The sequence below is a fragment of the Engraulis encrasicolus genome, chromosome 1 (genome assembly GCF_034702125.1).
Source record: "Engraulis encrasicolus isolate BLACKSEA-1 chromosome 1, IST_EnEncr_1.0, whole genome shotgun sequence".
In the NCBI taxonomy this organism is placed as follows: domain Eukaryota; kingdom Metazoa; phylum Chordata; class Actinopteri; order Clupeiformes; family Engraulidae; genus Engraulis; species Engraulis encrasicolus.
In genome coordinates this window covers 31,191,396-31,216,395 of record NC_085857.1, presented here as the reverse complement: position 1 = coordinate 31,216,395, position 25,000 = coordinate 31,191,396, and the positions used below count along the sequence as shown (strand labels likewise).

The following is a 25,000-nucleotide window of genomic DNA, read 5'->3' as shown; positions in this document are numbered from 1 at the left end:
CGCACACATACACATACACATACACACCTGTGTGTGCATCCATCCATTAAAATTCTTACACACACACACACACACACACACACACACACACACACACACACACACACACACACACACACACACACACACACACACACACACACACACACACACACACACACACACAGGGTGCTGCATGCTCACTCATGCGTTCATGCCAGCCTCTGCCTACGCAAGCAGCACCTGTGACAGAATATGCAGGTGTGAATACACAGAAAGCAAAAAGGTCTGGCACTTCTGAATTTTAGTGTGCGTTATGTGTATCAGAAAATGTGTCAGTACAACAGAAATTTTGAAGCAGTTCTGACTCTTTTTAAGCAAGAAAGCTAATCTGTTTTTTTTTTCTTTTTTTTATGTTTTCTAATGGCCAGCCCAGGTTATGTTACTGATTCTGATACATGCTGATCAAATCAAAATGATTCAAAATGAAAGTGTTTACAAGGTGTTTTTTATTGCTTTCATTATTCGTAATATCCTTATATACTGTACATACAAATCTGATGGTTATACTGTAGGGAATAGACTTCACACTCAAATGGTATTGCCCAGCGTCAGAATGAAGCTCGAGTTTTTAAAAGGGGGAGTTGGAGTCAAGAGGTTTCACACAACTGAGCTCTTATCTCAAGGACAGAGCTCATGGCAAAATGTTTGAGGGCATTTAAGGGAGTCAAGCTTTGGCATGTGAAAAGTACTCTGCTGTTCCACCACTTTTCCACATAGTATGTGAAAGCAAAAGCGAAAGCCCAACTGGGAAACTCCAACTCCCATTGTCATTGTGACACAGCACTCCACAGCACACAAGTGCACACTGCACACAACAAAATTGTATTTATGCCTCACGCGTGCAAGGGGCAGCCCCCAATGGTGCCCCAAGAGAGCAGTGCGGCGGCATGGTACCATGCTCAGGGTAGGTCAGTCACGGAGGAGGATGGGGGAGAGCACTGCTTAATTACTCCCCCCACCAACCTGGCGGGTCAGGAATCGAACCGGCAACCTTTGGGCTACAAGTCTGACGCCCCAAACCGCTTACCCATGACTACCCACAATCATTATATACATTCAGCATTTTTATGCGTTTGGTCTTTCGAACCGACATCCTTTGGTACATCTGTGTGGCGCCAGATTCATGTCTGGTCCTACACTGGCTACACTGGATTGTTAGCCTGGCGAGCCAGACCGGTTGCTAGGGGCGTCTAGATTTCTAGGCTACCGGATTGTCACTAGAAGCGCAGAATATGTGTTTTCCTTTGCTCCACTGCTATAATGTGCTGTGGTGTTGTGTTGTGGTTGTGTTGCAGACAAGGTGAGTGACCCAGCAGTATTTCCCGCAGAATTTTTGTTAGTCAAGGTGGTGGGACGTTAAAAGTATACTTTTTTTGGCTAAGCAACTTTAGAAATTATATTCACAACATGAAATCTGTATCTTTTCAGGAGACCTAGTCAAGGTGGTAGGTGTTTGTTGTCAAGGTGGCAGCCTTAGCAATAAAGTACTGGGGGAAACCCTGCCCAGTGATGGTGGTTCTATAATGTGTTGTTGTGTAGTGGTTGTGTTATAGACAAGGTGAATGACCCAGTGATGGTGGTTCTATAATGTGTTGTGTTGTTGTGTTATAGACAAGGTGAATGACCCGGTGATGGCTGTGCAGATCTCCTGGATGCAGGAGCTTCCCCAGCTCTACCGCAGGTGCTACCTCAAGCCCTTCAACCCGACCAGTGGAGGAGAACCAGGCACCAGTAGCACAACGTAAGCATCACGTTACTTGTGCGTGTGTGTGTGTGTGTGTGTGTGTGTGTGTGTGTGTGTGTGTGTGTGTGTGTGTGTGTGTGTGTGTGTGTGTGTGTGTGTGTGTGTGTGTGTGTGCTCGTCTGTGTGTGTGCTCGTGTGTGTGTTGCTGGTAGGGAGTCATATGTAGTGAATGTGCGTGTGTGCAACTGCATGTGTGTAGAGGTCATTCAATAGCTCTTGGGGAAGGGCATTTGATGGTAAATTTTTGATGTGTGTGTCGTATAATACAACCCCCTGAACTCAAGCACTCAAAGCTCTCTGTGTTGTAAGACATTCAGTGAGTGTGAGTGTGCGTGTGCGCGCGTGTATGTGTGTGTGAGAGAGATATGTGTCTTCGTCCTTGGTCTTAATTGGCCTGCATTCTTTTGCCATGACTTCCACCATTCAAAGGGGATTTGGCCGCAAGCACTCTGTTACTATCATGGCTGCAACCTGTGTCTATGGACACAAAGCACAGCTTAATGTTTACTGTATGGTTTATGGCTTTGGACAACATAATTTAGCTTCATATTTTAGTCCAGTGGTTCTCAACTGGAACAGTCTTGGGACCCACCATTTTCCACTCTCATTCGGTCGCGACCCAATTTTTTTAGCGACACTCGAATGACTGGTTGCACACTACTATCTCGCATAAACATTCTGATTTTATCTATGACGACAGATGAGAAGTTCAATCGCCTATAAAAATAAACGTAAATTGTTGCGGGAAAAGTTGGATTTTTTTTTCTGTTTTAGCGAATGAATGAATTATGATTTTTTTTACGCTACGGCTCCGCGACCCACCCATGACCCCTCCGCGACCCACTTTTGGGTCGCGACCCACCAGTTGAGAAACATTGTTTTAGTCTATATCTTTATCTGCCTTTCTTTTTCTCTTCATCTTACTGTATTTTTTTAATCTCTGCATCTTTCTTTCTCTGGCTTTCAACATCTTTTTTTCTTTAATAACACAAACATCATACACATACACATTTGAATCAGTCTGCGTGTCTTTCTTTGACTTTTCTTCCGTCGGCCTGTCTTCCTAATTGTCTTTCTACCAGTCTCTCCCCCTCCTCTTCTTTTCTTCTTCTCCTCCTCCTCCGTACCCATGGATGGCCGGGTATTTACTCTCCCTGTCTCTCTCTCTCTCTCTCTCTCTCTCTGTCTCTCTCTCTCTCTCTCGCTCTCTCTCTCTCTCTCTCTCTCTCTCTCTCTCTCTCTCTCTCTCTCGCCTTTTTTTTTTACCCAAAACACTATGACAGCTGTTGACGCTGTTGATTTTAGAAACTCATGTGTGTTTGCATGCATAACCACCATCTGCGGATGTAATGAATACTGACACGTGGTCGCACATGTGACCCGTGTACTAGGGGTGGGCGATATGGCAAAAAAGTTGTATCACGATATTTTAACATGAAATCACGATTTCGATTTTTTATCACGATCTTCCATCCAAAAAATAAAAACAACAAAAAACAACTTTCATATACTTGCAATTTGTAATTTGCAGTCAATAAAATGTTAACACACTGATGACACTCTCATAAAGTGTACAATTGGAATACAATAATGTAAAGAATAAAGTGAAGACAACAACAAAAGTGAGAAAACGTCACTCTGATACTGATAATAAACATCCTCACTGCAAGACGATCTATACGATTTCTCCACTTTGGCAGATTCGGGACGATCTTTTACTCAATATCGCGATTCACGATATAATATCGTCATATCGCCCACCCCTACCGTGTACCTTTTCCCCGTGGCACCTCACTGAAGGTGCATGACGGGGTGTTAATGACTTGTCAAGGACGGGTCAAGGTCGAACCTCTCGTGGGTCCAGCTGTGGTCTCGGGGCTACACGCTCTGTCGCCTGTGAGCTAAAATGCATATACATGTGTATTTGCATATGGTAGGGGTTATAGACCACACGCACATACTCGTATACATGCATTCAGACAGGATGCACGCACGCACAGGGGCGCGCACACACACGGCCACACACACACACACACGCACACGCACACGCACACATACACGCACACACACACACACACACGCACACGCACACGCACACATACACGCACACACACTGCACAGTTATGACCTGCTGCACCCATATGGCAATGCAGTATCACTCTCTCTCTCACACACACACACACACACACACACACACACACACACACAGAATGTGTTTGACAGGTAGGTAGGGATCTGTGAACACACAGTCATTAAATGGGAAGTCTTAACAGAGATTGATGGATGACTCCATGCATCAATCTTCATAATCCACAATGTCAGGGGCTTCTCAGTTTAGCTGAGAACGCAATAGACATAACATCATTAAATGGGAAGTAGTATCAACCTTGTGATGTGTTAGGAAAGCCTGAAATATTAGCCGGTTTCATTTCACTTTGTGGAAACTGTCTGGCCTCGCAACATTAGGATTTGTTCGCTCTTCTTTAGGATTTTTTTTACCACCTGCAGTTGTTTGGTCATAACATTGTACGAAGATATAGTAATGCGTCCCCCAAATGGTCCTGGATGGACGATGTCATGGCTATAATTCTATTTGAGGAGCTCTTTTCCAAAAAGCTATATCCACCATTTTTGACATTTTGCATTTTAATATTGGAATTGACTGTTAAGAGGTCCTATACTCCATGTGTAAATTCTTGTCATTCAAATGTTTTGAAAACATACTTTAATACCTCTATAAAAATGTATTTGGCAATGCAATTCAATGGAATGCCCAATATAAAAATGTCCATTTCTCAACATTCTATAATATGGATATATTAGGCGAGTACATTTAGGGTTTAACCCCAAAAAAATTGATACAAAAGGTTTTTTTATGGATTCTATTACTATTGGACCTGCTAAATGACATACTAAAAATCTAGTAAAATCTGACTTTGGGAAATTGTTTTTTTTCAACATGGCTGCCATAGGCTTATTATAAGGGTCAAGAGACACTCCAGGTGAATAGGCCAAAAAATTTAGCTTGCCGATATCACCATGAAACTTAATCCGGTGATTACTCACATATTTGTGAGAAAAAAATGTATTGCAAGTTTTCTGAAATGTTATGTTTTAATATGGTAATTGGACTATATCTAATTAAATATGCATTACATTTCAAAATGCAAAAACTCAAAATCTGAAAAAGCCAAGCTCAAAATTACTCTTATTTTTTTTCTAGCAAGCCAGAAGATATCTTCAGAAGAGATTATGGACATCTCTTTTTGTTTTGTAGTAAATCTAAAAATCTTTGTGCAGACACACCAGCTAGCATTTTTTTTCAAAACATGATTATTTAACATCTCTCTTAGATGTAAATAATTGAGTTTTATGTTTCTCAAGTTCTTCCAGACATTCTTTGAGTCTGGTGGTATCATTCTTAGCATGTATCAAGGGCAAGGTCAGCTTTCCTCAAATCATAGCCTCTCCACAGAGGTATCCTAAGGGCTGGTGCTGGGACTCCTATTTGCCATGTACACCACATCACTGGGCCATGTTATCTGTTCTCACAGCTTCTTATACTACTGTTACACCGATGAAGCACAGTTACTTTGTGCTAGATGACTCCACGGTCACACATATTTCGCTTGCCTCTCTGAACTATCCACAAGTATGAAGGAATGCAACCTTCAGTTGAGCCTTGCCCAAATGCACTGCTAGTGATCCCAGCCAAAGATTTAGGTTGCTATGATATCGAACTCAATATGGATTCTGCTACTGTTGCCTCAAATAAGGCCACAAGAAATCTAGGTGTCATTGTTAATGACCATCTATCATTCTCTGACCACATAGCCACGGTTTCCCAGTCATGTCGCTTCTCACTGTTAAATATACATAAAATCAGACTGTATCTGACCTGACTGACTCAACTTCTGATATTGTCCATCTGACCTGAACTACTGCAACTCCCTCTTGACTGGTCTTCCATCTTGTGCAATAAGCCCTTTGCAAATGTCACTGCATGCCACTCCTCTTTTTCATGCCCTAATTGAATACAAGGTCCTGACCCTTGCCTATAAAGCTACAACAGGCCCTACTCTGGCTCACCTGAAAGCTATGCTAAAGCGCTATGTTCCTTTCAGGACATTGTCTGTCTCCAGTACCAACCGTTTCACCTTGCCCTCTACTTACACATGTAGTGGCTCCTGTCTATTCAGTTCAGCTGCTGAAAGACCCAAAATACCTAGTTACACCATGATTCATCACTGATGATGTGCCCTGACAAACAGCACACGGATATTACCATAGCAGTAGTGTCTTTATCCACCCTAACAGCACTCCAACCAAACAGATCCTGAAAACCTGTTAACTCATGCCAATGTAAGTATCATGTAATAACCTTTATTTTTAAATACTTTGATCTTGAAAATTACACCTTTCTTGAAGTTAGATTTTCCTAGATTTTTAGTATGTTAGTAAGGACAGCTGGATGTATTGAAATCAGTTGAAAAACCTTTTGTATCAATTTTTTTGGGGTAAGGTGCATTTTGGCCATAGATGTACTCGACTATATCTCATTTTGGGAAAGAGCTCTTCATTTGCAGATTGGCTTTTTCGCAAAAACGCTGTCGTTTTTGGAATGGTCTGTCGCTCTGATACCTGACCCACTGTGGTTTCACAGAAGTGAAATTTAGTAAATAATTACACTTACAACTACATATAATGCATATCAGGGAAACAAAACAGAATAAAAAAAATAACACACACAATTGTGTATTTGTACATTATTGTATACAAAAGTAATTTTAGACATCACATCAAAAACACATTTTTATGAGTGTAAATATAAATAGATCGAGTCTGATTCACTAGGTGGCGGCAGACTGGCTAATGTTTTGTAACCTTGTGAGGAAACGGTTGGTTGGAAATACTTAAGCACATTTTGAGAACATCTGGGTTTCATGTTTCTAATGCATTGCTTCAAAATTGGCTTACATCTCATATTTGTTTTTAAAATGTGTAATTTCAGACAACACCGTACTGCACTGAACTTGCATTATTGATCAAGTTTACCTGACACACACCTGCGCCTGTATTACTGAAGGCTTGTGCGCATTACAAGGACTCTCTTGAACTCTGTAATTTGAGACACTCATTGTTGAATCATTGCTGGAGGTATATTGAAAATGTCTTGTTCAGCAAATTGCTAAGTCCTGTCTCTGTGTGTGTCTGAGCCCTTGAGAAGGAGCTCCAGAGGCACTGTACAATACCTCTTATGAACTGTCACTAACTACTGTATGTTACTTCCTCTGGCTATCGTAAGAGTCATTTATTTATCACATACAACGCTAGCCTTAGGCTAGCTCGCAGTGAAATGACAGTAACTCCATATGTGCAGAAAAATACAAATTACATAAATTAATTATACATCATGAAATAAAAGACGATTTTCTTAATTGCCCATAGCTGTGGAAAACATACTGAAGACAGCACTTAAAAGTGCTTTTCTCACAGGCAGTCACAGCAGGGTAAGGTACTAGCCACACAATGCAGCGCCATGTCAACAAACTCTCCAAACTCTCTACTCTCACTTCTACCGTAGTACATTTGTAATTAGACAGTATGACAACTTTGGTCTTTTTCTCAGTTCTCAGACAGTATTTCATGGAGTGACTGTCATTCTTTTGGAAAGCAAACTGGTCCACTTCAGAAGACTAGGCCAGGGATGACTGGAGCAACCAGATACTTTTTAGTTATTTTATTGTGGTGTAAACATGACTGATGTTTCGACGCAGTGCATGTCTTCTTCAGGGTCAAGACTGTCATTCTTTTGTTAGAGTGCACCTTTTGGTACCTCAAAGGCATGGGTTTGAAGCTGGATGGGGTGACTTTTCGTCCCCCTTACACACAAACGATGTCTGCAGTGGGATGTGCATTTTGTTTTTATATAGGACCAACATTAAGTGAGTTCACTTAACTTCATTGGTTTTTATTTTTGTTTTTTGTCTTTTTTAACTCGTGCACTGTGCCTCTCCCTACAGTGCTGCTGGTCAGCCCTCGTTCTCCTCTGTCCTGGGCCGGGCCACTCAGGCGCTGAGGGACTTCCTGCGGGAGAAGGCAGTGAGGCGTTTCCGGCCGTACGACGTGGAGCACCTGCTGCACCCCTACATCCCCCAGCTGGCCACGCAGGGCCCCCACAGCAGCCAGCTGCAGGTGAGCTGCAACCAGTGTTGTACCCAAACTAGTTCAATGGAATATACACGTAGTTCATGAACTAGTTTTTAATTTGGGCGAACTTGAACTGAATGCTAATTTTATGTTCAAATTCTTCAATTTCTGCCATTTTCTTGAAGGAAACTATATCGGCTCTGGTCTTCTTCATCTTCTCAGAACTAAGGTATCATGGCAAAGAAAAGTGTTCTACCCGAACTAGTTAATTTTTTTCATTTTTATTTTTGGAAACTATGAACGAACTATTAACTATAAACAATTATGAACTATGAACGAACTGGTTCATTTTGAAATATGTGAACTGAACTTTGAACTAGTTCCTGTTGAAAATGAACTTCCCCTACACTTGCCACCTCTGAGTATTTGACACCGTGTTGTAGCCAAAGTCAAAGTAGATGTAAACAGCTCTGGTCTAACTCATCTTTTGAGCATAACTTCTAAAAACAAAACTATGGCTGTGGGCTTGTGGGAAAGTTACCAGCCTCAGATACCAGTGAGCAAAAAAATGTTAACGCCAAGCCCTGGGTGCAGGTCTCACCAAAGAGTTACACACACTGGGCACACTGCTTAGTGCAAGTTGCAAGTTTAAAAAGTGCACTGCAAATGTAAAAACTGCAAGTATGACAATACTCAATTACTACAGGCATTGTGACAAATCAATGTCTCCTTCAGAGTCTGGATAATAATAATGATATATATATATATATATATATATATATATATATATATATATATATATATATATATATATATATATATATATATATATATATATATATATATATAACTTATTTAAAATGAATAATAAAAATAGTTTTCGCCTGTGGTTACCCCACTACAGAATGGAAGCACAGAGATAGCCCACTTCTTCAAATGTGTGTGCCTGTGTTTGACTGCAGGGAAAAATGGATTCGGCTTCAGTGTTTTTTGTGACACCCACCCTCTTGTTGGGGCTGTAGTATCTATGCTGCTCAAGTATGATCAATTTGCATATTGAACTGAAACTGAACTTTCCCCAAAAAAATCTGCATATTATATCGCAGTATCTGTGGAAAAAAATCTACAAAAGTATGAATTTTAATCCTGATTAGCCAACCCTGTGTTTTGAAAGAAAAAAAAAAGTATTAATCCAGAAGAGTGTGTGTGTGTGTGTGTGTGTGCGCGTGTGCGTGTGCGTGTGCGTGTGCGTGTGTGTGTGTGTGTGTGTGTGTGTGTGTGTGTGTGTGTGTGTGTGTGTGTGTGTGTGTGTGTGTATGCGCGCGCGCATTAACACACAGCGGTACACAATCTTGGCAGCTGTAAGAAAGAACATGTTGGCACAGCAGACTAAGCCTTCAGCGTCAATCCATCCAATCAGCACCACATCTGACATAGCTGTGCTTTTTAACTGCTGTCAGGATGGAATGAAGCCTGTTGTGCTTTTACACCCAAAACCTCTGGCTGAGTTTCTTGTACTGTTTAATGGGGAATGAGATGATGGCTTTGTCGTTGTGACTCCTTTCCCCAGCCCTGTGGAGTATTACAAGAACATGGTTAAGTGATTTGTATCTGGATGTAAATAATTAATAAAAAAGAAAGTTAAAAAAAAGTGATTAACGTGGCTAAATAAAGCTAGGGTAAACATGCTAATAGATAGCCCACTGATGTAATTTAGTTAAAGGGACACTATGCAGGAAATGGTCAAAAAAGGTACTGCAACTATTCTGCTCATTGAAACTGGGCTGCCTATTGCCAAATTTGATATTTTCATGAACGTTTACTAGGTAATAAATTAATATTTTCAAGTATGGTCAAGTACAGTCATTTTTACAGCTAAAAATGGCTATTTCCGGAAATTCAAAATGGCGGACCATGGAGAAGATCCCCCTATTCATGTATGAAAAGTGCAGTTTTCCCAGTCATAATGAATACTTAGAAATTGATGGTGGTGGTAAGTATTCATGAAAAAGGTTACATTAGTGAATAGGTAGCACAAATTCTGGAAATAAACAACTAAAAATCTTGTACTGTGTCCCTTTAAGAAAGGGACTCCAGACTCTTCTATTACATGATTTACCACAACCTCAAGGTTGACTTTATCAGGTCTGCTACTGATCCAGGTTCTTTTGGAATACTCCTCAGCTGGCAGAGATGCATTTATGGCACAGGTGTACTACCAACACTGTGAAGACATCTACAACAGTGTTTCTCAAAACTTTGTCAGACCAAGGATCACTTGACCACTGACCACCAAACGCCGTAATTAAAAAAAAGAAAAAAAAGAAAAAGTGATTTCATAATACTAGCACACAGAAGCACAGTGTCACAGAAAAGTGAATACCGGTACACCCTTTATGATTGAGCAAATTGAAAACACACACACACAAAAACATCTTTTCAAAGGACATCAGTACAGCAAAGAATAAAACCCAGTAGAATGCGGCCTACAGCTTGTTTAGCAGCATGGATTTACTGTCTTCTGAGAATAATGCTACACCCAGGCTTCCCAGGCTTTTTATTCATGAATAGCACATAGCAGTTACAGCAAAACAGTTATTCCAGTTGGTACAGCAGTTACAGTTATTCTAGTTTGTATCTCTGAACAAATATACACCGCACGCACGCACGCACGCACGCACGCACGCACGCACGCACGCACGCACGCACGCACGCACGCACAGGCACACGTGTGCGCACACACGCACACGCACATGCACACACAGACGACACACACACAAACACACACTCACACACACACAGACATTGTTTCCACGTTGTTTTTGTTTCCTGTGCTAAGCCTCCCCTCTCCTTCCACAACCCTTCATGGACAATAATATCCGAGGTGACAATAATATCCGAGATGACATCAACATCTTCAACAACAAACACACACACACACACACACACACACACACACACACACACACACACACACACACACACACACACACACACACACACACACACACACACACACACACACACACACATTCATTGGAAACTGTAACCCCCCATGGGTTTTAAAATAGACATGCGTATGTGAGCCACCGTTTATAGCCCGACGCGGGGCTGCGTATGCACGCATGTGTGTGTTTATTTAATTTATTTCCGTGTCGCCACCATGGTAACCACGGGCATAAACAACAACAACGCAGAACATGTTTAATTGTTATCCCTGCTTCGATCAAAGGGAATGGGTTAGGCGTATGCGTTCTGTTTGCTCGATGTTCTTTATTTATTTTATTTTATTTTTCTTCTTTTGACTTTGATCTTTTGGTTAGACTTGACCGCCCCAACATTATGTAGTGTTTATGCTTTAAAGATGCAGAGGCATACATTTAAGTCAGCAGGGGGCCTGCTGACAATTTTTTGTGCGTGCGTGCGTGCGTGCGTGCGTGCGTGCGTGCGTGCGTGCGTGAGTGCGTGCGTGCGTGCGTGCGTGCGTGCGTGCATGGTCTTTACCTCTTTAGGTGATGTAGCTATTGCTATCTGTCTGCACAGGTATGTTATTTAATGTGTAACATTGGGCAGGAAACTGGAGGGCTCAAAGGTGTCTGTGCGCGTGCGTGTGTGCGCGCGCAGTGGAAGGAAGTAAGCTAGCATTTGGGAATGCTCTGGCTAATGAGACCACATTAAGTGTCTGTGTGTGTGTGTGTTTGGATAAAGCACATGTTCAGTATCAGTATTGGCGCCAAAGCCTTTTGGAACTACATTGAGGGCACAAATGTGTGTGTCTGTGTGTGTGTGTGTGTGTGGGGGTATGTCGGTTCCTAGGGGGGCCAGTATATATGAAGTGGTGTATGTTTTTCATTAAGTTGTGAGTCAGCAGCACATGTGTTTATGTTTGTCACAGTGTCTTTGGAGTGATAGGCCTTCAGCATTCCAAGGTGGCAGGCTGGTCTTATTGAAGAGTTCTATATAAGACTTCTTAATAATTATACAATTGTGGCTATGAATAATTTTGCAATCAGTCTGGGTCCTCGGTTGTGTGTGTGTGTGCGCGACGCGTGCCTGCGCGAGTGCGCGTGCATGTTTATATCTACAAGAAGTATATTTCTGGTTGTTTGTGTGTGCGTGTTGGCGCACGTGTGTGCGTGCGTGCGTGCATGCATGCGGCATGTACAGTACTCCATGTGTAGATGCATTTGGTTGTTTCTGTGAGTGTGTATATTTTTGTAATAAGTGTGGAAAACATGTGCATATGCAGGTGAGGTCGTGTCTTTACATTGTCCTGCTTCCTTGTTTGTGTGTTTGGTGGAGCATCTGTTACTTACAATGGGAATGTGTACAGCTGTTTGCGTGTATTTGTATTGTACTAAACATGCATTAACTGTATGTGCTTGCGTGACAGCTCTTTGTTGACGTGAATATGTTTTCATGAGTGAATACCTTTTTGTTTGCTTGTGTGTGTTTGGCGAGGGGCGTGTGTGTGTTTGTGGGTCTGTGTGTGTGTGTGTGTTTCCCCCCACACATTGACCGGAACGGATAATGTGTCTGCCCTGTGCTCTGTTCATTAGTGTTGTAGTAATATGGTAGTAAAGGGTATTTTTTAGTGACTGTTACAATGATACAATGATGTAAGAGGCTATGTCGCTTTGAAAATGAATGTCTCTTAAAGGGTGTGTGTGTGTGTGTGTGTGTGTGTGTGTGTGTGTGTGTGTGTGTGTGTGTGTGTGTGTGTGTGTGTGTGTGTGTGTGTGTGTGTGTGTGTGTGTGTGTGTGTGTGTGTGTGTGCATGCGCGTGCACGTGCACGTGCACGTGTGTGTGTGTGTTATCCGGTTCTAGGCATCAGCGGCGGGGCCCTCGGTTCCGTCTCACGTGCGTCACCTCCTCAGCGAGAGCCTCCGGATCCTCCAGCAGGAGGGAACCCTGTTCCGCAAGGTCATCTCCCAGGACGAGCTCTACCATGTGAGTTTGCCCTGGAGAACAACTAAGCTGTCGAGAAACGCATCCCTGGTCTATTTCCCTGCCAGTCTTCAGTGATATCTGCTGATCTGTATTGTCTGGTCTGCTCCGCCTAATTAAGCTCTTTTTGTCCCCCAGGTGACGGAGCAGGACAAAGACCTGCTGATGGCCATCAGGGACGTCATCCAGGAGGACACCAGGCGGGAGAAATGTAGGGGACGCGCACGCACGCACGCACGCACGCACGCACGCGCATACACACACACACATCTAGCTTCTTCTTTCCACAAATCCACACACACACACACACACACACACACACACACACACACACACACACACACAATCTCCCTTCTTCCTGGCGTTTTGCCATTTACCTCATCTACACATACACACACACACACACACACACACAGACACAGACACACACAGACACAGACACAGACACACACACACACACACACACAGACACACGCACACAGACACAGACACAGACACAGACACAGACACAGACACAGACACACACAGACACACACAGACACACACAGACACACACAGACAGACACAGACACACACAGACAGACACACACACACACACACACACACACACACACACACACACACACAGACACACACACACACACACACACACACACACACACACACCATTCTCACTTCCGTTCCGCCTTTTACCTCAGCCATTTTCTATAGCCCATTTTCTTCTCCATTTCCCCCAATGGCTTATTCCTCAATTTGGCCTTGAATATCCAATGGCCATTTCATGGAGAGGAAAGGAATGTGCATTTCAGTGTTACGTGCTAAATTAGGCCGATAGATGGGCAGGCAGGCAGACATTGCTGAACTTGCACACCTGCTAAGAAGTAATTGACTTGACTGAATATTTTATGGCACCATATTGTCACCATAATGACTCCGTAATGAATGACTTTGACGTTGTCTTCTGACAGAGAAATATGGTGATGTGACTGACAACAATCATTGCTCCAGACCCAGTAACCGATAATCTGTATGATACATGACTGTTACTTGCTTTGGATAAGCACACTAGTCAAGTCAAGTCAGCTTTTATTGTCACTTTCTTCATATGCACAGACATACAAGGGAAATGAAATCACGTTTTCTCTCTATACCATGCCAGGACATAGACATATACAAGACTGACATTTTACAGACTGACACAAAGTGCAAGTCAGGACAGGTAACAGTGATGGACTGGTAACAATAAGTGGTCAATAATAAGTGAAGCAGTGAAGCGGTTACTCGCCCAATCGGGCTGCTTGGGATGGCCGTCAATAATAAGTGAAGCAATGTTGTCTTGCATTACAAAGACGGATTTCTTTTTTTTTGTTATGACTTGTTGTGACTATGAGTGATGAACACACTCCCAGATGTTGGTTAATGTAGTAAAAAAAACAAACTTTATTTAAGGGGCAAATGCATAAAAAAACACCAATGCGTTTCGGCGCTGTGGCCGCTGTGGCCTTCGCTGTGGCCCCTGATGAAGGCCACAGCGCCGAAACGCGTTGGTGTTTTTTTAATGCATTTGCCCCTTAAATAAAGTTTGTTTTTTTACTACATTAACCAACTGAAGTGCCTGGACCAAGGATTTTTTTCCTTCTGTCTTTTTTGAACATTGAACCCCTTCCAAGAGCACCAGTTGGTTTTGAGGGACACTAGTAGCGCTCTACCAACTCTTTTGCTGAACACTTCCAGATGTGTTGCCAGATTGGACGGTTACCCGCCCAATCGGGCTGCTTGGGATGGGCATCTGCGGGTAAAAACGGGAAAAATCTGCGATTTTATGCGCATAGAAATCAATGTAATTTGTTGACATTGGGCGGAATTTAGCGCTTCTTCGTGGCACCTTTTGGGCGGGATTTGAGCAGACACATCTGGCAACACTGACTTCCAGATGTGGAAGGGTGAAAGTGGATTAGGAGCTGGGAATTTGGTGATGAGCACTTCCTCTCCCACTCGCAGATGCGGAGCGGGGATGTCATATGCTGCACATCCTTTCCAGAGCACCACATGGTCACTATCTAGTGCAGGGGTGTCGAACTCAAATTGACTGAGGGCCAATCCGGAACAAAGTTGCAGGCCGAATATTGTTTTAAAAAAAAAAAAAAATTAGTTGACTTAAATTGTGCATGCATGCACTCAATAAAGTGACTCTACTCCACTTTCATTTATAGTAAAAATTCACATACACTCATCCCCATCATATATGGTAGTTCAGATGAGCCTGCACATATTGTGTTGCATTTGAGTGTGAGCTGGGCCCACTCATATTCCTGTGACGCACTGAATTTCATGCTCAAGTGTTATTACGCTATACGTCAATGGTGTATATGGGCCAACTGTATTACACATTTGAAATGATCTCGCGGGCCGAATGAAATGACTCCGCGGGCCTGAGTTTGACTGACATCCCCGATCTAGTGAATCTGTTAACGTCTGATGACTTACGACCGTCAACGTTTGAACAGTTTGAACTTCCTCCTTGTCCTGCCGTTTCCAGATGCGGATAAGGGATGCCACGTGCTACACATCCTTTCCAGAGCACCACAGTCACCATCTAGTGAATCGGTTAACGTTTGATGACTTACGACAGTCAGGGTGGGGAACCTGTGGACCTCGGGCCGTTTATGGCCCGTGAGATTAGATTAGATTACATTTCACTTAGCTGACGCTTTAATGTATTCAAAGCGACTTATAACTATTATTTTGTCAGGGTATTGGTTACAGTCCCTGGAGCAATGTGGGGTTAGGTGCCTTGCTCAAGGGCACTTCAGCCATTGATGGAGATGTAGGGAGAGGTCAGGGGGGATTCGAACCAGCAACGCCTAGATTGAAAGACCAACTCTCTAACCGCTAGGCCACGGCTGCCCCAGTGAGGCTGTCTTATTCTGCCCTTCAATTTAATTTAAATGTTATGCATTTTCACATAAAACGTGTTCTTGTAAAGCAATCTTAGAAATTAAATTTGCAAATTTACAATTAAGTTCTTTTTTCAGGGGACCTAGTGAAGGTTTGGGGTCTGTTGTAAAGGGGGCTGCCGTCAGTACAGGCCTTCAGTGCAGGGGGAAATCCTGGTTTGTGTTCATAAAATGACCCTTGGAGGACTTTGATGTGGCCCCTCAAATGAAAAATGTTCTTGGCCCCTGCCATCAATGATGTTCAGTTTGAACTTCCTGCTTGCCCTGCCGTTTCCAGATGCGGAGAAGGGCTGCCACGTGCTGCACATCCTGTCGAGTGTGCGGCGCCGCTACAGCCAGAACCTGAGCCGGCCCGCCCTGGAGACCGCCCTGCGCGTCCTGGAGACCACCAGTGACATCATCAGCACCAGCGACGCACACTACACCGTCGTCTGACGGCCACCAGCACCTGATGACGACGATCCGCACCGTGGAGGTTGGTTTCCTTCAGTATGTTTTGTTATACATTTCACGTAGCCCCTTAATACACGCCGTACCATCTGAGGCATGCTGTCATAGTCATTGAAAGGTTAACTACCATAGTATTACGTATGGAATAGCGGCCGACGAGGTGTCCCGATATCAAGGGAAATAATGGACGAGGCGGAGCGTTCTAACAGCCTGACGGCGCAGCCTCTATCGGAGGCATGTAAGGACGCGCGCAGAACGTTGGGGTGACTTGACAACCAAATGCAATAGAATTGACGACTGGGTTTTTGACTTGACAACCAGATGCGATAGAATTAGTAACGGGGTCTTGACTAGACAACCAGATGCGATAGAACTAACCACGCGATCTTGACTAGACAACCAGATGCAATAGAATTAGTAACAGCACTTCGCCAGAAAGCTAGAAAAGAAGCAACTTGGACTCCCGCACGCCCGCATGACATCATAGGTGTCCTGCTACCCGGGAATAAAGGACACCTGCTCAGTCAATCAGAAGACGTTCCATCTGCTCACTGGGTAATACTGTACTATGACATAACACAGGGCCTTTAGTAATGCTCTACGACTCATAATTCATTGACTCATGAGTCATTGCCATTCTGGTAACAACAAATGTATAAGTGTGTGCTTTAATTTGTTAATGATGAGGTCAAGAGGGCATTGGGAGTCTTATGATGAGGTCAAGGGGGCATTTGTTTTAAAAAGGTTAGTAGAGTAGAGTAGAGGAGCATTTATTAATCCCGAAGGAAATTTATTTGTCTAGTAGCATACAAACAAACAGATTATTTCACTTTAAACATTGAAGACCACTGTGTATGTTTTCTTTTACATTTCACATGAAAAATTCTGATGGAGAATATTGATGGAGACTGTAGAGCAGTGATGGGCAATCTGGATTCTTTCAATCCAGTGCCACATATTCCAAATTACCTGGTTTTAACTGTTCAATTCAACCAGATGATCATGTAACCACCAGGCAATCACCTGTTTGAATTGGACAGGTAAAACCGGGTCATTTTGGAAGGCACTGGGTTGTACTGCAGAACTGGTGAATCCGGGTTGCCATCACAGATAGATGGATGGGATGGATGGATTGATGAATTGTTGGACTGAAAAACAGATGGCTAATTATGATTAATTAATAACTAATGATTATATTATGTTATATTTTAGTATTGTATTTTATTGTATTGTATTGTATTGTGTTGATCACAAGCAAGAAAATGACATTATAAATGAGATTTTTGTAATTCAATGAATGTCAATGAATACACAGGCACAAATGGATGGATGGATGGAAGGATTGATTGTATTGATGTCAAGCTGCGAAAATTACTAGTGAACATTGCATTTATTTCTGACAGGAAACAAGCTCCAGTCAGGACCGGAGCTGCCCAGCGCTGGAGATGGCCCTCCACTTCCTGGAGAGAACCATTGTGACGTCATCAGCAGTACCATTGTGAAGTCATCAGCAGCACCAGCGACCCGCAGTACAGTACACTGTTGACCGACTGCCTTGGACCTCATCTGCAACTGCCATTGTTTGACATTGCCTGGATTGGAACAATGGAGGGGTTTTTCTTCTATTTTTGAACGGCAAAACTGACTTGGTTCCAGGGATGAGAGATTTATTTTGTACTTTTGGAGACACCAAAGCCTTCAAGGTAGAGGCTTAAATTTAAATGGACAGGCTCTGGGCAGTAGTAACAGAGGCTTATAGCAAAGCCAAAGCAAGAGCTATAAGAAAGTGTGTGTGTGTGTGTGTGTGTGTGTGTGTGTGTGTGTGTGTGTGTGTGTGTGTGTGTGTGTGTGTGTGTGTGTGTGTGTGTGTGTGTGTGTGTGTGTGTGTGTGTGTGTGTGTGTGTGTGTGTGTGTGTGATTTAGTCCAGCTCTACCCTTACACCTTGGGGAGCAGCAGTGACTGCGTCTGCCACTATACTGCTGGTAGCAGTGCCAGTGACCCTGCCCTGGCTCTTGGACTACCTAAAAACATGGCATCTTGCCTGAACGGACAAAGTCACTAACTGTAACTCAAAACATACCCTTACTCTATCCTCAATCTAATATGTTTCCCTGCTGTGGAAGAGTAAGTTGTGGTTATAATTAGAGGAAGGATTTGGGTTATTATATTGAATGGTTATTAAGGTTTCAATTCATGACTCACCAAACGGGCATTAATGTTAGCCATTATCGTCCGGTCACATCCCAAGTGACCCAAACCGTTAGACAGACGTAAACATTCAAACGGTCCATCCAGGCCGGATGAAATGGCATGTTTTAGGCCGTGACTCCAAACCCACTATACTGGCATTGTACCAGCACCGGTTAAGACTGTCTATATCGCACCAGTGACAGCTACTAAACAGTCTGACAGGATAAAGTGTTTTTTTTTTTCTTTTTTATGGCAATGCTGACTTGACTCAGCTCCAAGGTTTTCTTTCCGGCAATGTCGAGGCCAGGGCCGCTAACAACTTTGGCTGGGCCCGGGACAAAGACATCTGAAAGGGCCCCAAACCCAGTCAATGCAATGTAAATGAGGATCCCTGGGCCCGGGACAAGTGACCCCCTTTGTCCCCCCTGTCGGCTTCCCTGGCCGAGGCTTTGATAGCCCTCATAGAGTTTAGTTCTACAAAGTCAACCGTTACGCTCCAGTGACCGCCTGAGTGGAGTGACGCAGACCATCAGAAAAGACCACCGATTCTAATGCCCCAGTCATGCAGGCAACGAGGCCCCAGCCAATACACTGGCCCTGTCCCAGAACCGGCTAAGCCAGCGGTTCTCAACCTCTTAAGAACAAACGCCCCCTTCACTTCATCATAAGCATCCCAACGCCCCCTTGACCTGATCATAAGCCTGCCAACGCCCTCTGTAGTAAAAATAAAATGGGTGAATGCCCCTTAATGATAACTAAGCCCTGCCTCCACCCAGTTGTATCCCCAACTCCCCCTGGGGGGCTGCAGTGCCCCCGTTGAGAAAGACTAAGCTAACCCTATAATATATTACTATATAGGCCTCAAAGTTAACACCCGCTAACCGGCCAAATGCTGAGGACTTTTTTTGGCTGTTGAAAAGAAAGCTTACTAACCACTTTGATCACTTTGTGGGTCTGTGTTTGGCTAATAAGATGAACAACGTATTGCCATTTTGGCTGGTGATGAAAAAAGGTTAATTTAGAGACCTGTGTCTATACTGTATGTAAGTGTAAATGGCACCAGTGGCCAGAGCTGCTGACCGTTTTGCCCTGGCCCTGGACAAAGTCATCTTAAAGCCCCCCTAAAACATACAATGTAAAATGTAATGACAACCCAATTCTGGACTGGACAACTGACCTGGGCTGCACAAATGACCCCCTTTGCCCCTCGCCCCCTATTGCCATCCCTGCCAGTGACTGCAACTAAACCGCCATTTCAATGCCTGGCCGGATGAAGGCCTAGGAAGGGATTTCTTTTTTTATGGCAGAGCTGAGTTAACTTGACTTAACTCCAGGAATGGAAAAGGTTTTTTTCTTTCTGGCAACGCTGGGGCCTTTGAAGGCAAGAAGCTTAAAAAGAGCTCTGGACAGTGGCTGAGGTTTATGGCAAAGCCAATGCAATGTGTGGAAGATTTATTTTTATGTACTCAGTCATTTCATCTGATGCTAGATTCAGTTCAGATGTTTTGTAATTTATGTATTTTATTTTTGTAAATTACGATGGCACAGTAATAACGTTTTACATTTTCATAGAAGTTCATCAGGAAGTAAAAATGTGGTGGTGGGTGGTCGTGCACTAATCAAAATAATATAATTCAGAAATATGTTAATTCCTGTGTTTAACTTAAGGGGTGACGTATTTTTTTAATTCATTAAATCCATTCATTAATTAAATAAATCTTTGCGATTTCGTCATGTGTAACTGAGCACCGTGTCAGTGGGTTGGCCACAAGGTGGAGACATTTTGTGCGTAATAGCTTCACGCGTCTCCAAGGAACATCTGTATTCAGCCCTCTCCCCGTTTTCCTGTTGTCATCGGCTCCTGGCCAACGGACACCGCCAGGACTACCTCAACAACTTTATTTCACACGAGTGTTAATTGTGCTCAACGACAATAAAGCAATTATTTAATCCATGTGTGGATTTATTTTAGTCGCGGTGCATGTCTGCATAACGCTAGCTGGAATAGCCTAGGATTTGCTATTACTCTGTGTAACAACTGCAAAGACTGCTTCAGCAATCTCTCTGTTTCTATGCAGCTGAAATACAGCCCCGTGGCAGCTGCTGTCCCGTTGACATATTGCCGTGCTCTCGAGGTAAACAACCGCTGAAAATGTCACAGCGTTTCCATTCGCGTTCGGTCAGATAACAAAACCCCCCAGCCGCACCGAATGCACCCTAGCCGTGTTCGTGATGCGGAGGAGGACCTCGCTCGGCGTCTTATTACCAGCAGCCAACCCAGTTCTGCGCGGCGAGGTTCCCCAGCCCAACTACAAGCGAGCGAGCGAACTCGCGTCAAACAACCAAGCCCAGCCCCATTGACCAAATCGCTTTGCGCTTCCTCCCCTGTGCTCTGGAGCCTGGCAACTCGCTGCGAGCAAGTCAGGCTATTTGGCGGTCAATGCGCCGGTCTTTTTCAAGTGCCCCGAGGAGTGAGCAACCACCCCCTGGACAGGAGTATTGTTGGTCAACAACAAGAAACGATACAAGCGCCAGCCCACCGCATTGGGCTGAGAAAGGTGATACAGCTTCTTCATCACGCTTCGCGAGCTCGCGCTGACGTTGCCCCGGTTCCGAGTGGGAGACCTTCATTTGGATTCAACTGACCGACGAACACAGGGGGAAGACGGATATTAGCACTGCCTGTCAGTTACTACAGTCGAGTGGTTCCTAGGTTCATCAGGACCATTAGAAGTTTCCAGGCATTCACGCTGTCCAACATCGCCAAATGCACGCGTAATAGCCTGACAACACCAGCCGGGAATCTTTATCTCTCTCTCTCTTTAAATTGCCATTCTTGTTTACTGACCACGAAGCGAGGAGGGACAATCGAATGCCTTCATTGGATAGAGACCGCTACAAACACAATTGCGCCCATCCGTGATTTATACAGTCATTTCTCCCCGGCTTGTAACGGCAATTGCGCCCATTTAGCCTGAACCAGAGAACGGTTGCAGCTCGATATATACCCCGCAAGTAGCCTACCTGCTCTATTCGAGCTCTATTATTTTCTCCAAGATGCATCTTCGGACAGTATTGGACGTGAAAGTGGTGGATGTGGAGAAGAGACGTCATCCCTCAAAGCATTACGTGAGTGTTTTCTTACCTGATTTGCACCTCTCTGGTACCCCACTGTCTCTGCTGACACTTAGTCTGTTGCATTGAAACGTGTTGTAATTTTGGGTTCTCATCAGTTTAGTATCAGGTTTGATTTTCCTTATGAGTGACATTTAAGCAGTGTTCCCTTCAACCAAAGACTGCTAATTCAGATATGCTTCTGAGAAGTTCAGACCACCTGAAGTCAAGTCATCATGGCTTAATCAGTGATTTATTCAAGAAACACGATTCCACATTTTATTCCACATGCCACGCAATGACACTACATTCAATCATCTGCAGTGACGTCCAGGCAATTAAACCATAATGACCACGTTTTTTAAGGACAATGGAAATGAAGTTATCCCCAAGTGACATATGTTGTAAACATTTAACCAAGACTCTCTGCAGTCAGAACATCCTGAGGGGGTAGAGCTGAGGAGAAACCTCGTGGGGGGTTGGTGGTGTCCTCTCCTCAACCGCAGCTCAGATCCACTTTAATTCCTCGAGTTGGCAAAGCCTGTTAGGCACGCCGTCACACCCCTCTTTGAAGGCACAACAGTATCATTCTTACTATTGTGTTGACTCTGGTCCATCCAGCAAGGAGGCAAGCAAGCTCCTAGAAGAATTTCATTGTGTACAGCTCCTCTTTTGATAAATGTGACCAGATTTGATAGAAATTACTGTCTGTTGACTGTAGTCCAGCAAGCAAGCTCTGAAAAGAAGCTGAGTTGCTTACAATTTAATTTGTTTTGGGTGAAGGAGAATCTTCACAGTTTGAATTTTGACTGTAGTTCTCTCTCTCTCTCTCTCTCTCTCTCTCTCTCTCTCTCTCTCTCTCTCTCTCTCTCTCTCTCTCTCTCTCTCTCTCTCTCTCTCTCTCTCTCTCTCTCTATATATATATATATATATATATATGGGACTTTTCATTTATATGGGACTTCATCACACACACACACACATCCAGGAGTTGTCGCAAATCACAACACAAAGTTCTCTCTTTTCTCTCTGGAGAGTTGAGTTTACTTTGTCATGCTCTCTCTCTCTCTCTCTCTCTCTCTCTCTCTCTCTCTCTCTCTCTCTCTCTCTCTCTCTGGAGAGTTGAGTTGTGTTTGTCATGTGCTCCCTCTCTACCCACCACACTCGTGTGCCCTCTTAGCAAATTGGCTGTGACCTGCTCTGCAACGTGCACTCGCTGACCTAAACAGTGGCGTTCGTTCATACACACACACACACACACACACACACACACACACACACACACACACACACACACACACACACACACACACACACACACACACTTGCAAGCATACACACGCACTCGCGCGTACACACACACACACACACACACACACACACACACACACACACACACACACACACACACACACACACACTGACTTTAACACACTTGCAAACACACACCTTCACACACACACACACACACACACACACACACACACACACACACACACACACACACACACACACACACACACACACACACACACACACACGCATGTGCGCCTTCTCACTGACCTTACCAGTGACGTACACACACACACTCTGACACACACACACACACACACACACACACACACACACACACACACACACACACACACACACACACACACACACGCCTTGTCTTCTCCCGAAGGCTTTGATGACATCAGTCCAGTCCTGCTACAGTACGCTCTGTTGTTGTGTGTCAGTGTGAGACCGCGTCACGCTCGGAAGCTGTTCACATCAGAAACTTTGAAAAAAAAGAAAGAAAAGAAAACACTTTCTTTTTTCTTGGAGAGTCGGCCTGTGCCAAGTTGGGGTTTGGAAGTTGGATGAGAGAGTGAGAGGGCTTGATTTGTCCTAGTTTCTGAACCACGATATCTCATGGGAGTCTCTCTATGGCCCCCTCCCTCCTCTTTCCTCTATATCTCCCTTTCTCTCTCATTCTTATCAGTCTCTCTCTCTCTCACTCTCTCTCTCTCTCTCTCTCTCTCTCTCTCTCTCTCTCTCTCTCTCTCTCTCTCATCAGCCGTTCTGGGTGTGTGAGAGAGAGCATGAGTGTGTGTGGAAAGTTTATGAGTTAGCCTCTGTGTATGGCAAAGTATGCTTGCTCTCTTTGATGTTGGTGAATAGTGAGTCGTTGTGTGTGTGTGTGTGTGTGTGTGTGTGTGTGTATTGGTGAGTCAGTGATTGTGTGTGTATGCTTGTGTCTGTGTGTGTTACTCAATCGGTGTCTATGACTTAGTCTGACTGTGTGTTTTATTGAAAGTTTAAACGTTTGTGCATGTGTGTTGGTTAGTGAATACGAATTACTCTGTGCGTGTATTGGTGAGTCTTGTATGTGTGTATGCGTGTGTGCGTGCATGCGCATGTGCGTGCGTGTGAGCGTTTCGTGTGCGTGTGTGTGCATGATAGAACGCTTGCGTCTGGCTGAGCATGTTGCGTATTGGTGTGTGTGAACATGCGTGTGTGCCTTGGAGAGTGACGTGCTTCCCTAGAACTTACTGGGCTGCCTACAGTCTGTTTCACTCTCAATGCACTACTGCACAGTGGACCTCTGGACTACTGGGAGGAATGGCCACTGAGAAGCTTTGCATAGTCAGTGATTGTCAAGGCAGCTGGAAATGCTTATTCTCTGTGTGTGTGTGTGTGTGAGAGAGAGAGAGAGACAGAGAGAGAGAGAGAGAGAGAGAGAGAGAGAGAGAGAGAGAGAGAGAGAGAGAGAGACAGAGAGAGAGAGAGAGAGAGAGAGAGAGAGAGAGAGAGAGAGAGAGAGAGAGAGAGAGAGAGAGAGAGAGAGAGAGAGAGAGAGAGAGAGAGAGAGAGAGAGAGAGAGAGAGAGAGAGAGACAGACAGAGACAGACGGGGGTTGGGGAAAACACAGGGAGAGAGATGGCGAAAGACAGACAGGCATAGAAAAAGAGATGGAGAGAGAGAGACAGGCAAAAAAGAGATGGGGAACGAGAGAGATAGGGAGAGAGAAAGAGCGAGCAGAGGAGCGAGATGAAACAGAACAGAGAGAGGCTAGAGGATAGAGCGGGAAAAGAACAGAAGACTAATAGAGAAGGATAGAGGGAGAAAAGAGAGGGAGAAATAGAAGAGGGGGAGGTGTGGTTTGTTTTGGATGAGAGGGCCAGGAAGAGGATAAGGCCACATCCTCTTGTTATATTCCACACAAGCCAGAAGTGGTGGGACTGAAGTGGTGTGTGTGTGTGTGTGTGTGTGTGTGTGTGCGCACGTGTGTGTGTTTGCACGTGTGTGTGTGTGTGTGTGTGTGTGCGCGTGTGCGCGTGCGCGTGCGTGCGTGCGTGCGTGCGTGCGTGCGTGCGTGCGTGAGAGAGAGAGAGAGAGAGAGAGAGAGAGAGATGAGAGAG

At 44.2% G+C, this 25,000-nt stretch overlaps 2 protein-coding genes across 4 annotated transcripts in view; both read left to right on the top strand.

Annotated features, from left to right (window-relative positions):
• The window catches only part of stn1 (STN1 subunit of CST complex), a 31,969-nt gene extending 13,849 nt beyond the window's left edge, over nucleotides 1–18,120 (top strand). The window contains exons 6-11 of the mRNA XM_063213720.1: nucleotides 1,654–1,783; nucleotides 7,810–7,981; nucleotides 12,765–12,887; nucleotides 13,023–13,095; nucleotides 16,119–16,316; nucleotides 17,695–18,120. Coding sequence (XP_063069790.1) covers nucleotides 1,654–1,783; nucleotides 7,810–7,981; nucleotides 12,765–12,887; nucleotides 13,023–13,095; nucleotides 16,119–16,276 — 656 coding nt within the window. The 3' untranslated portion in view covers nucleotides 16,277–16,316; nucleotides 17,695–18,120. The remainder of the gene's footprint in view (nucleotides 1–1,653; nucleotides 1,784–7,809; nucleotides 7,982–12,764; nucleotides 12,888–13,022; nucleotides 13,096–16,118; nucleotides 16,317–17,694) is intronic.
• A 2,523-nt stretch (nucleotides 18,121–20,643) lies between these two features.
• sh3pxd2aa (SH3 and PX domains 2Aa) overlaps nucleotides 20,644–25,000 on the top strand; it is a 334,085-nt gene continuing 329,728 nt past the window's right edge. The window contains exon 1 of one of the 3 annotated variants that reach the window (XM_063200280.1): nucleotides 20,644–21,611. In XM_063200280.1, the coding sequence (XP_063056350.1) occupies nucleotides 21,540–21,611 (72 nt within the window). In that variant the 5' untranslated portion in view covers nucleotides 20,644–21,539. The remainder of the gene's footprint in view (nucleotides 21,612–25,000) is intronic. The other 2 variants (XM_063200269.1, XM_063200275.1) reach the window with 2 other exon arrangements.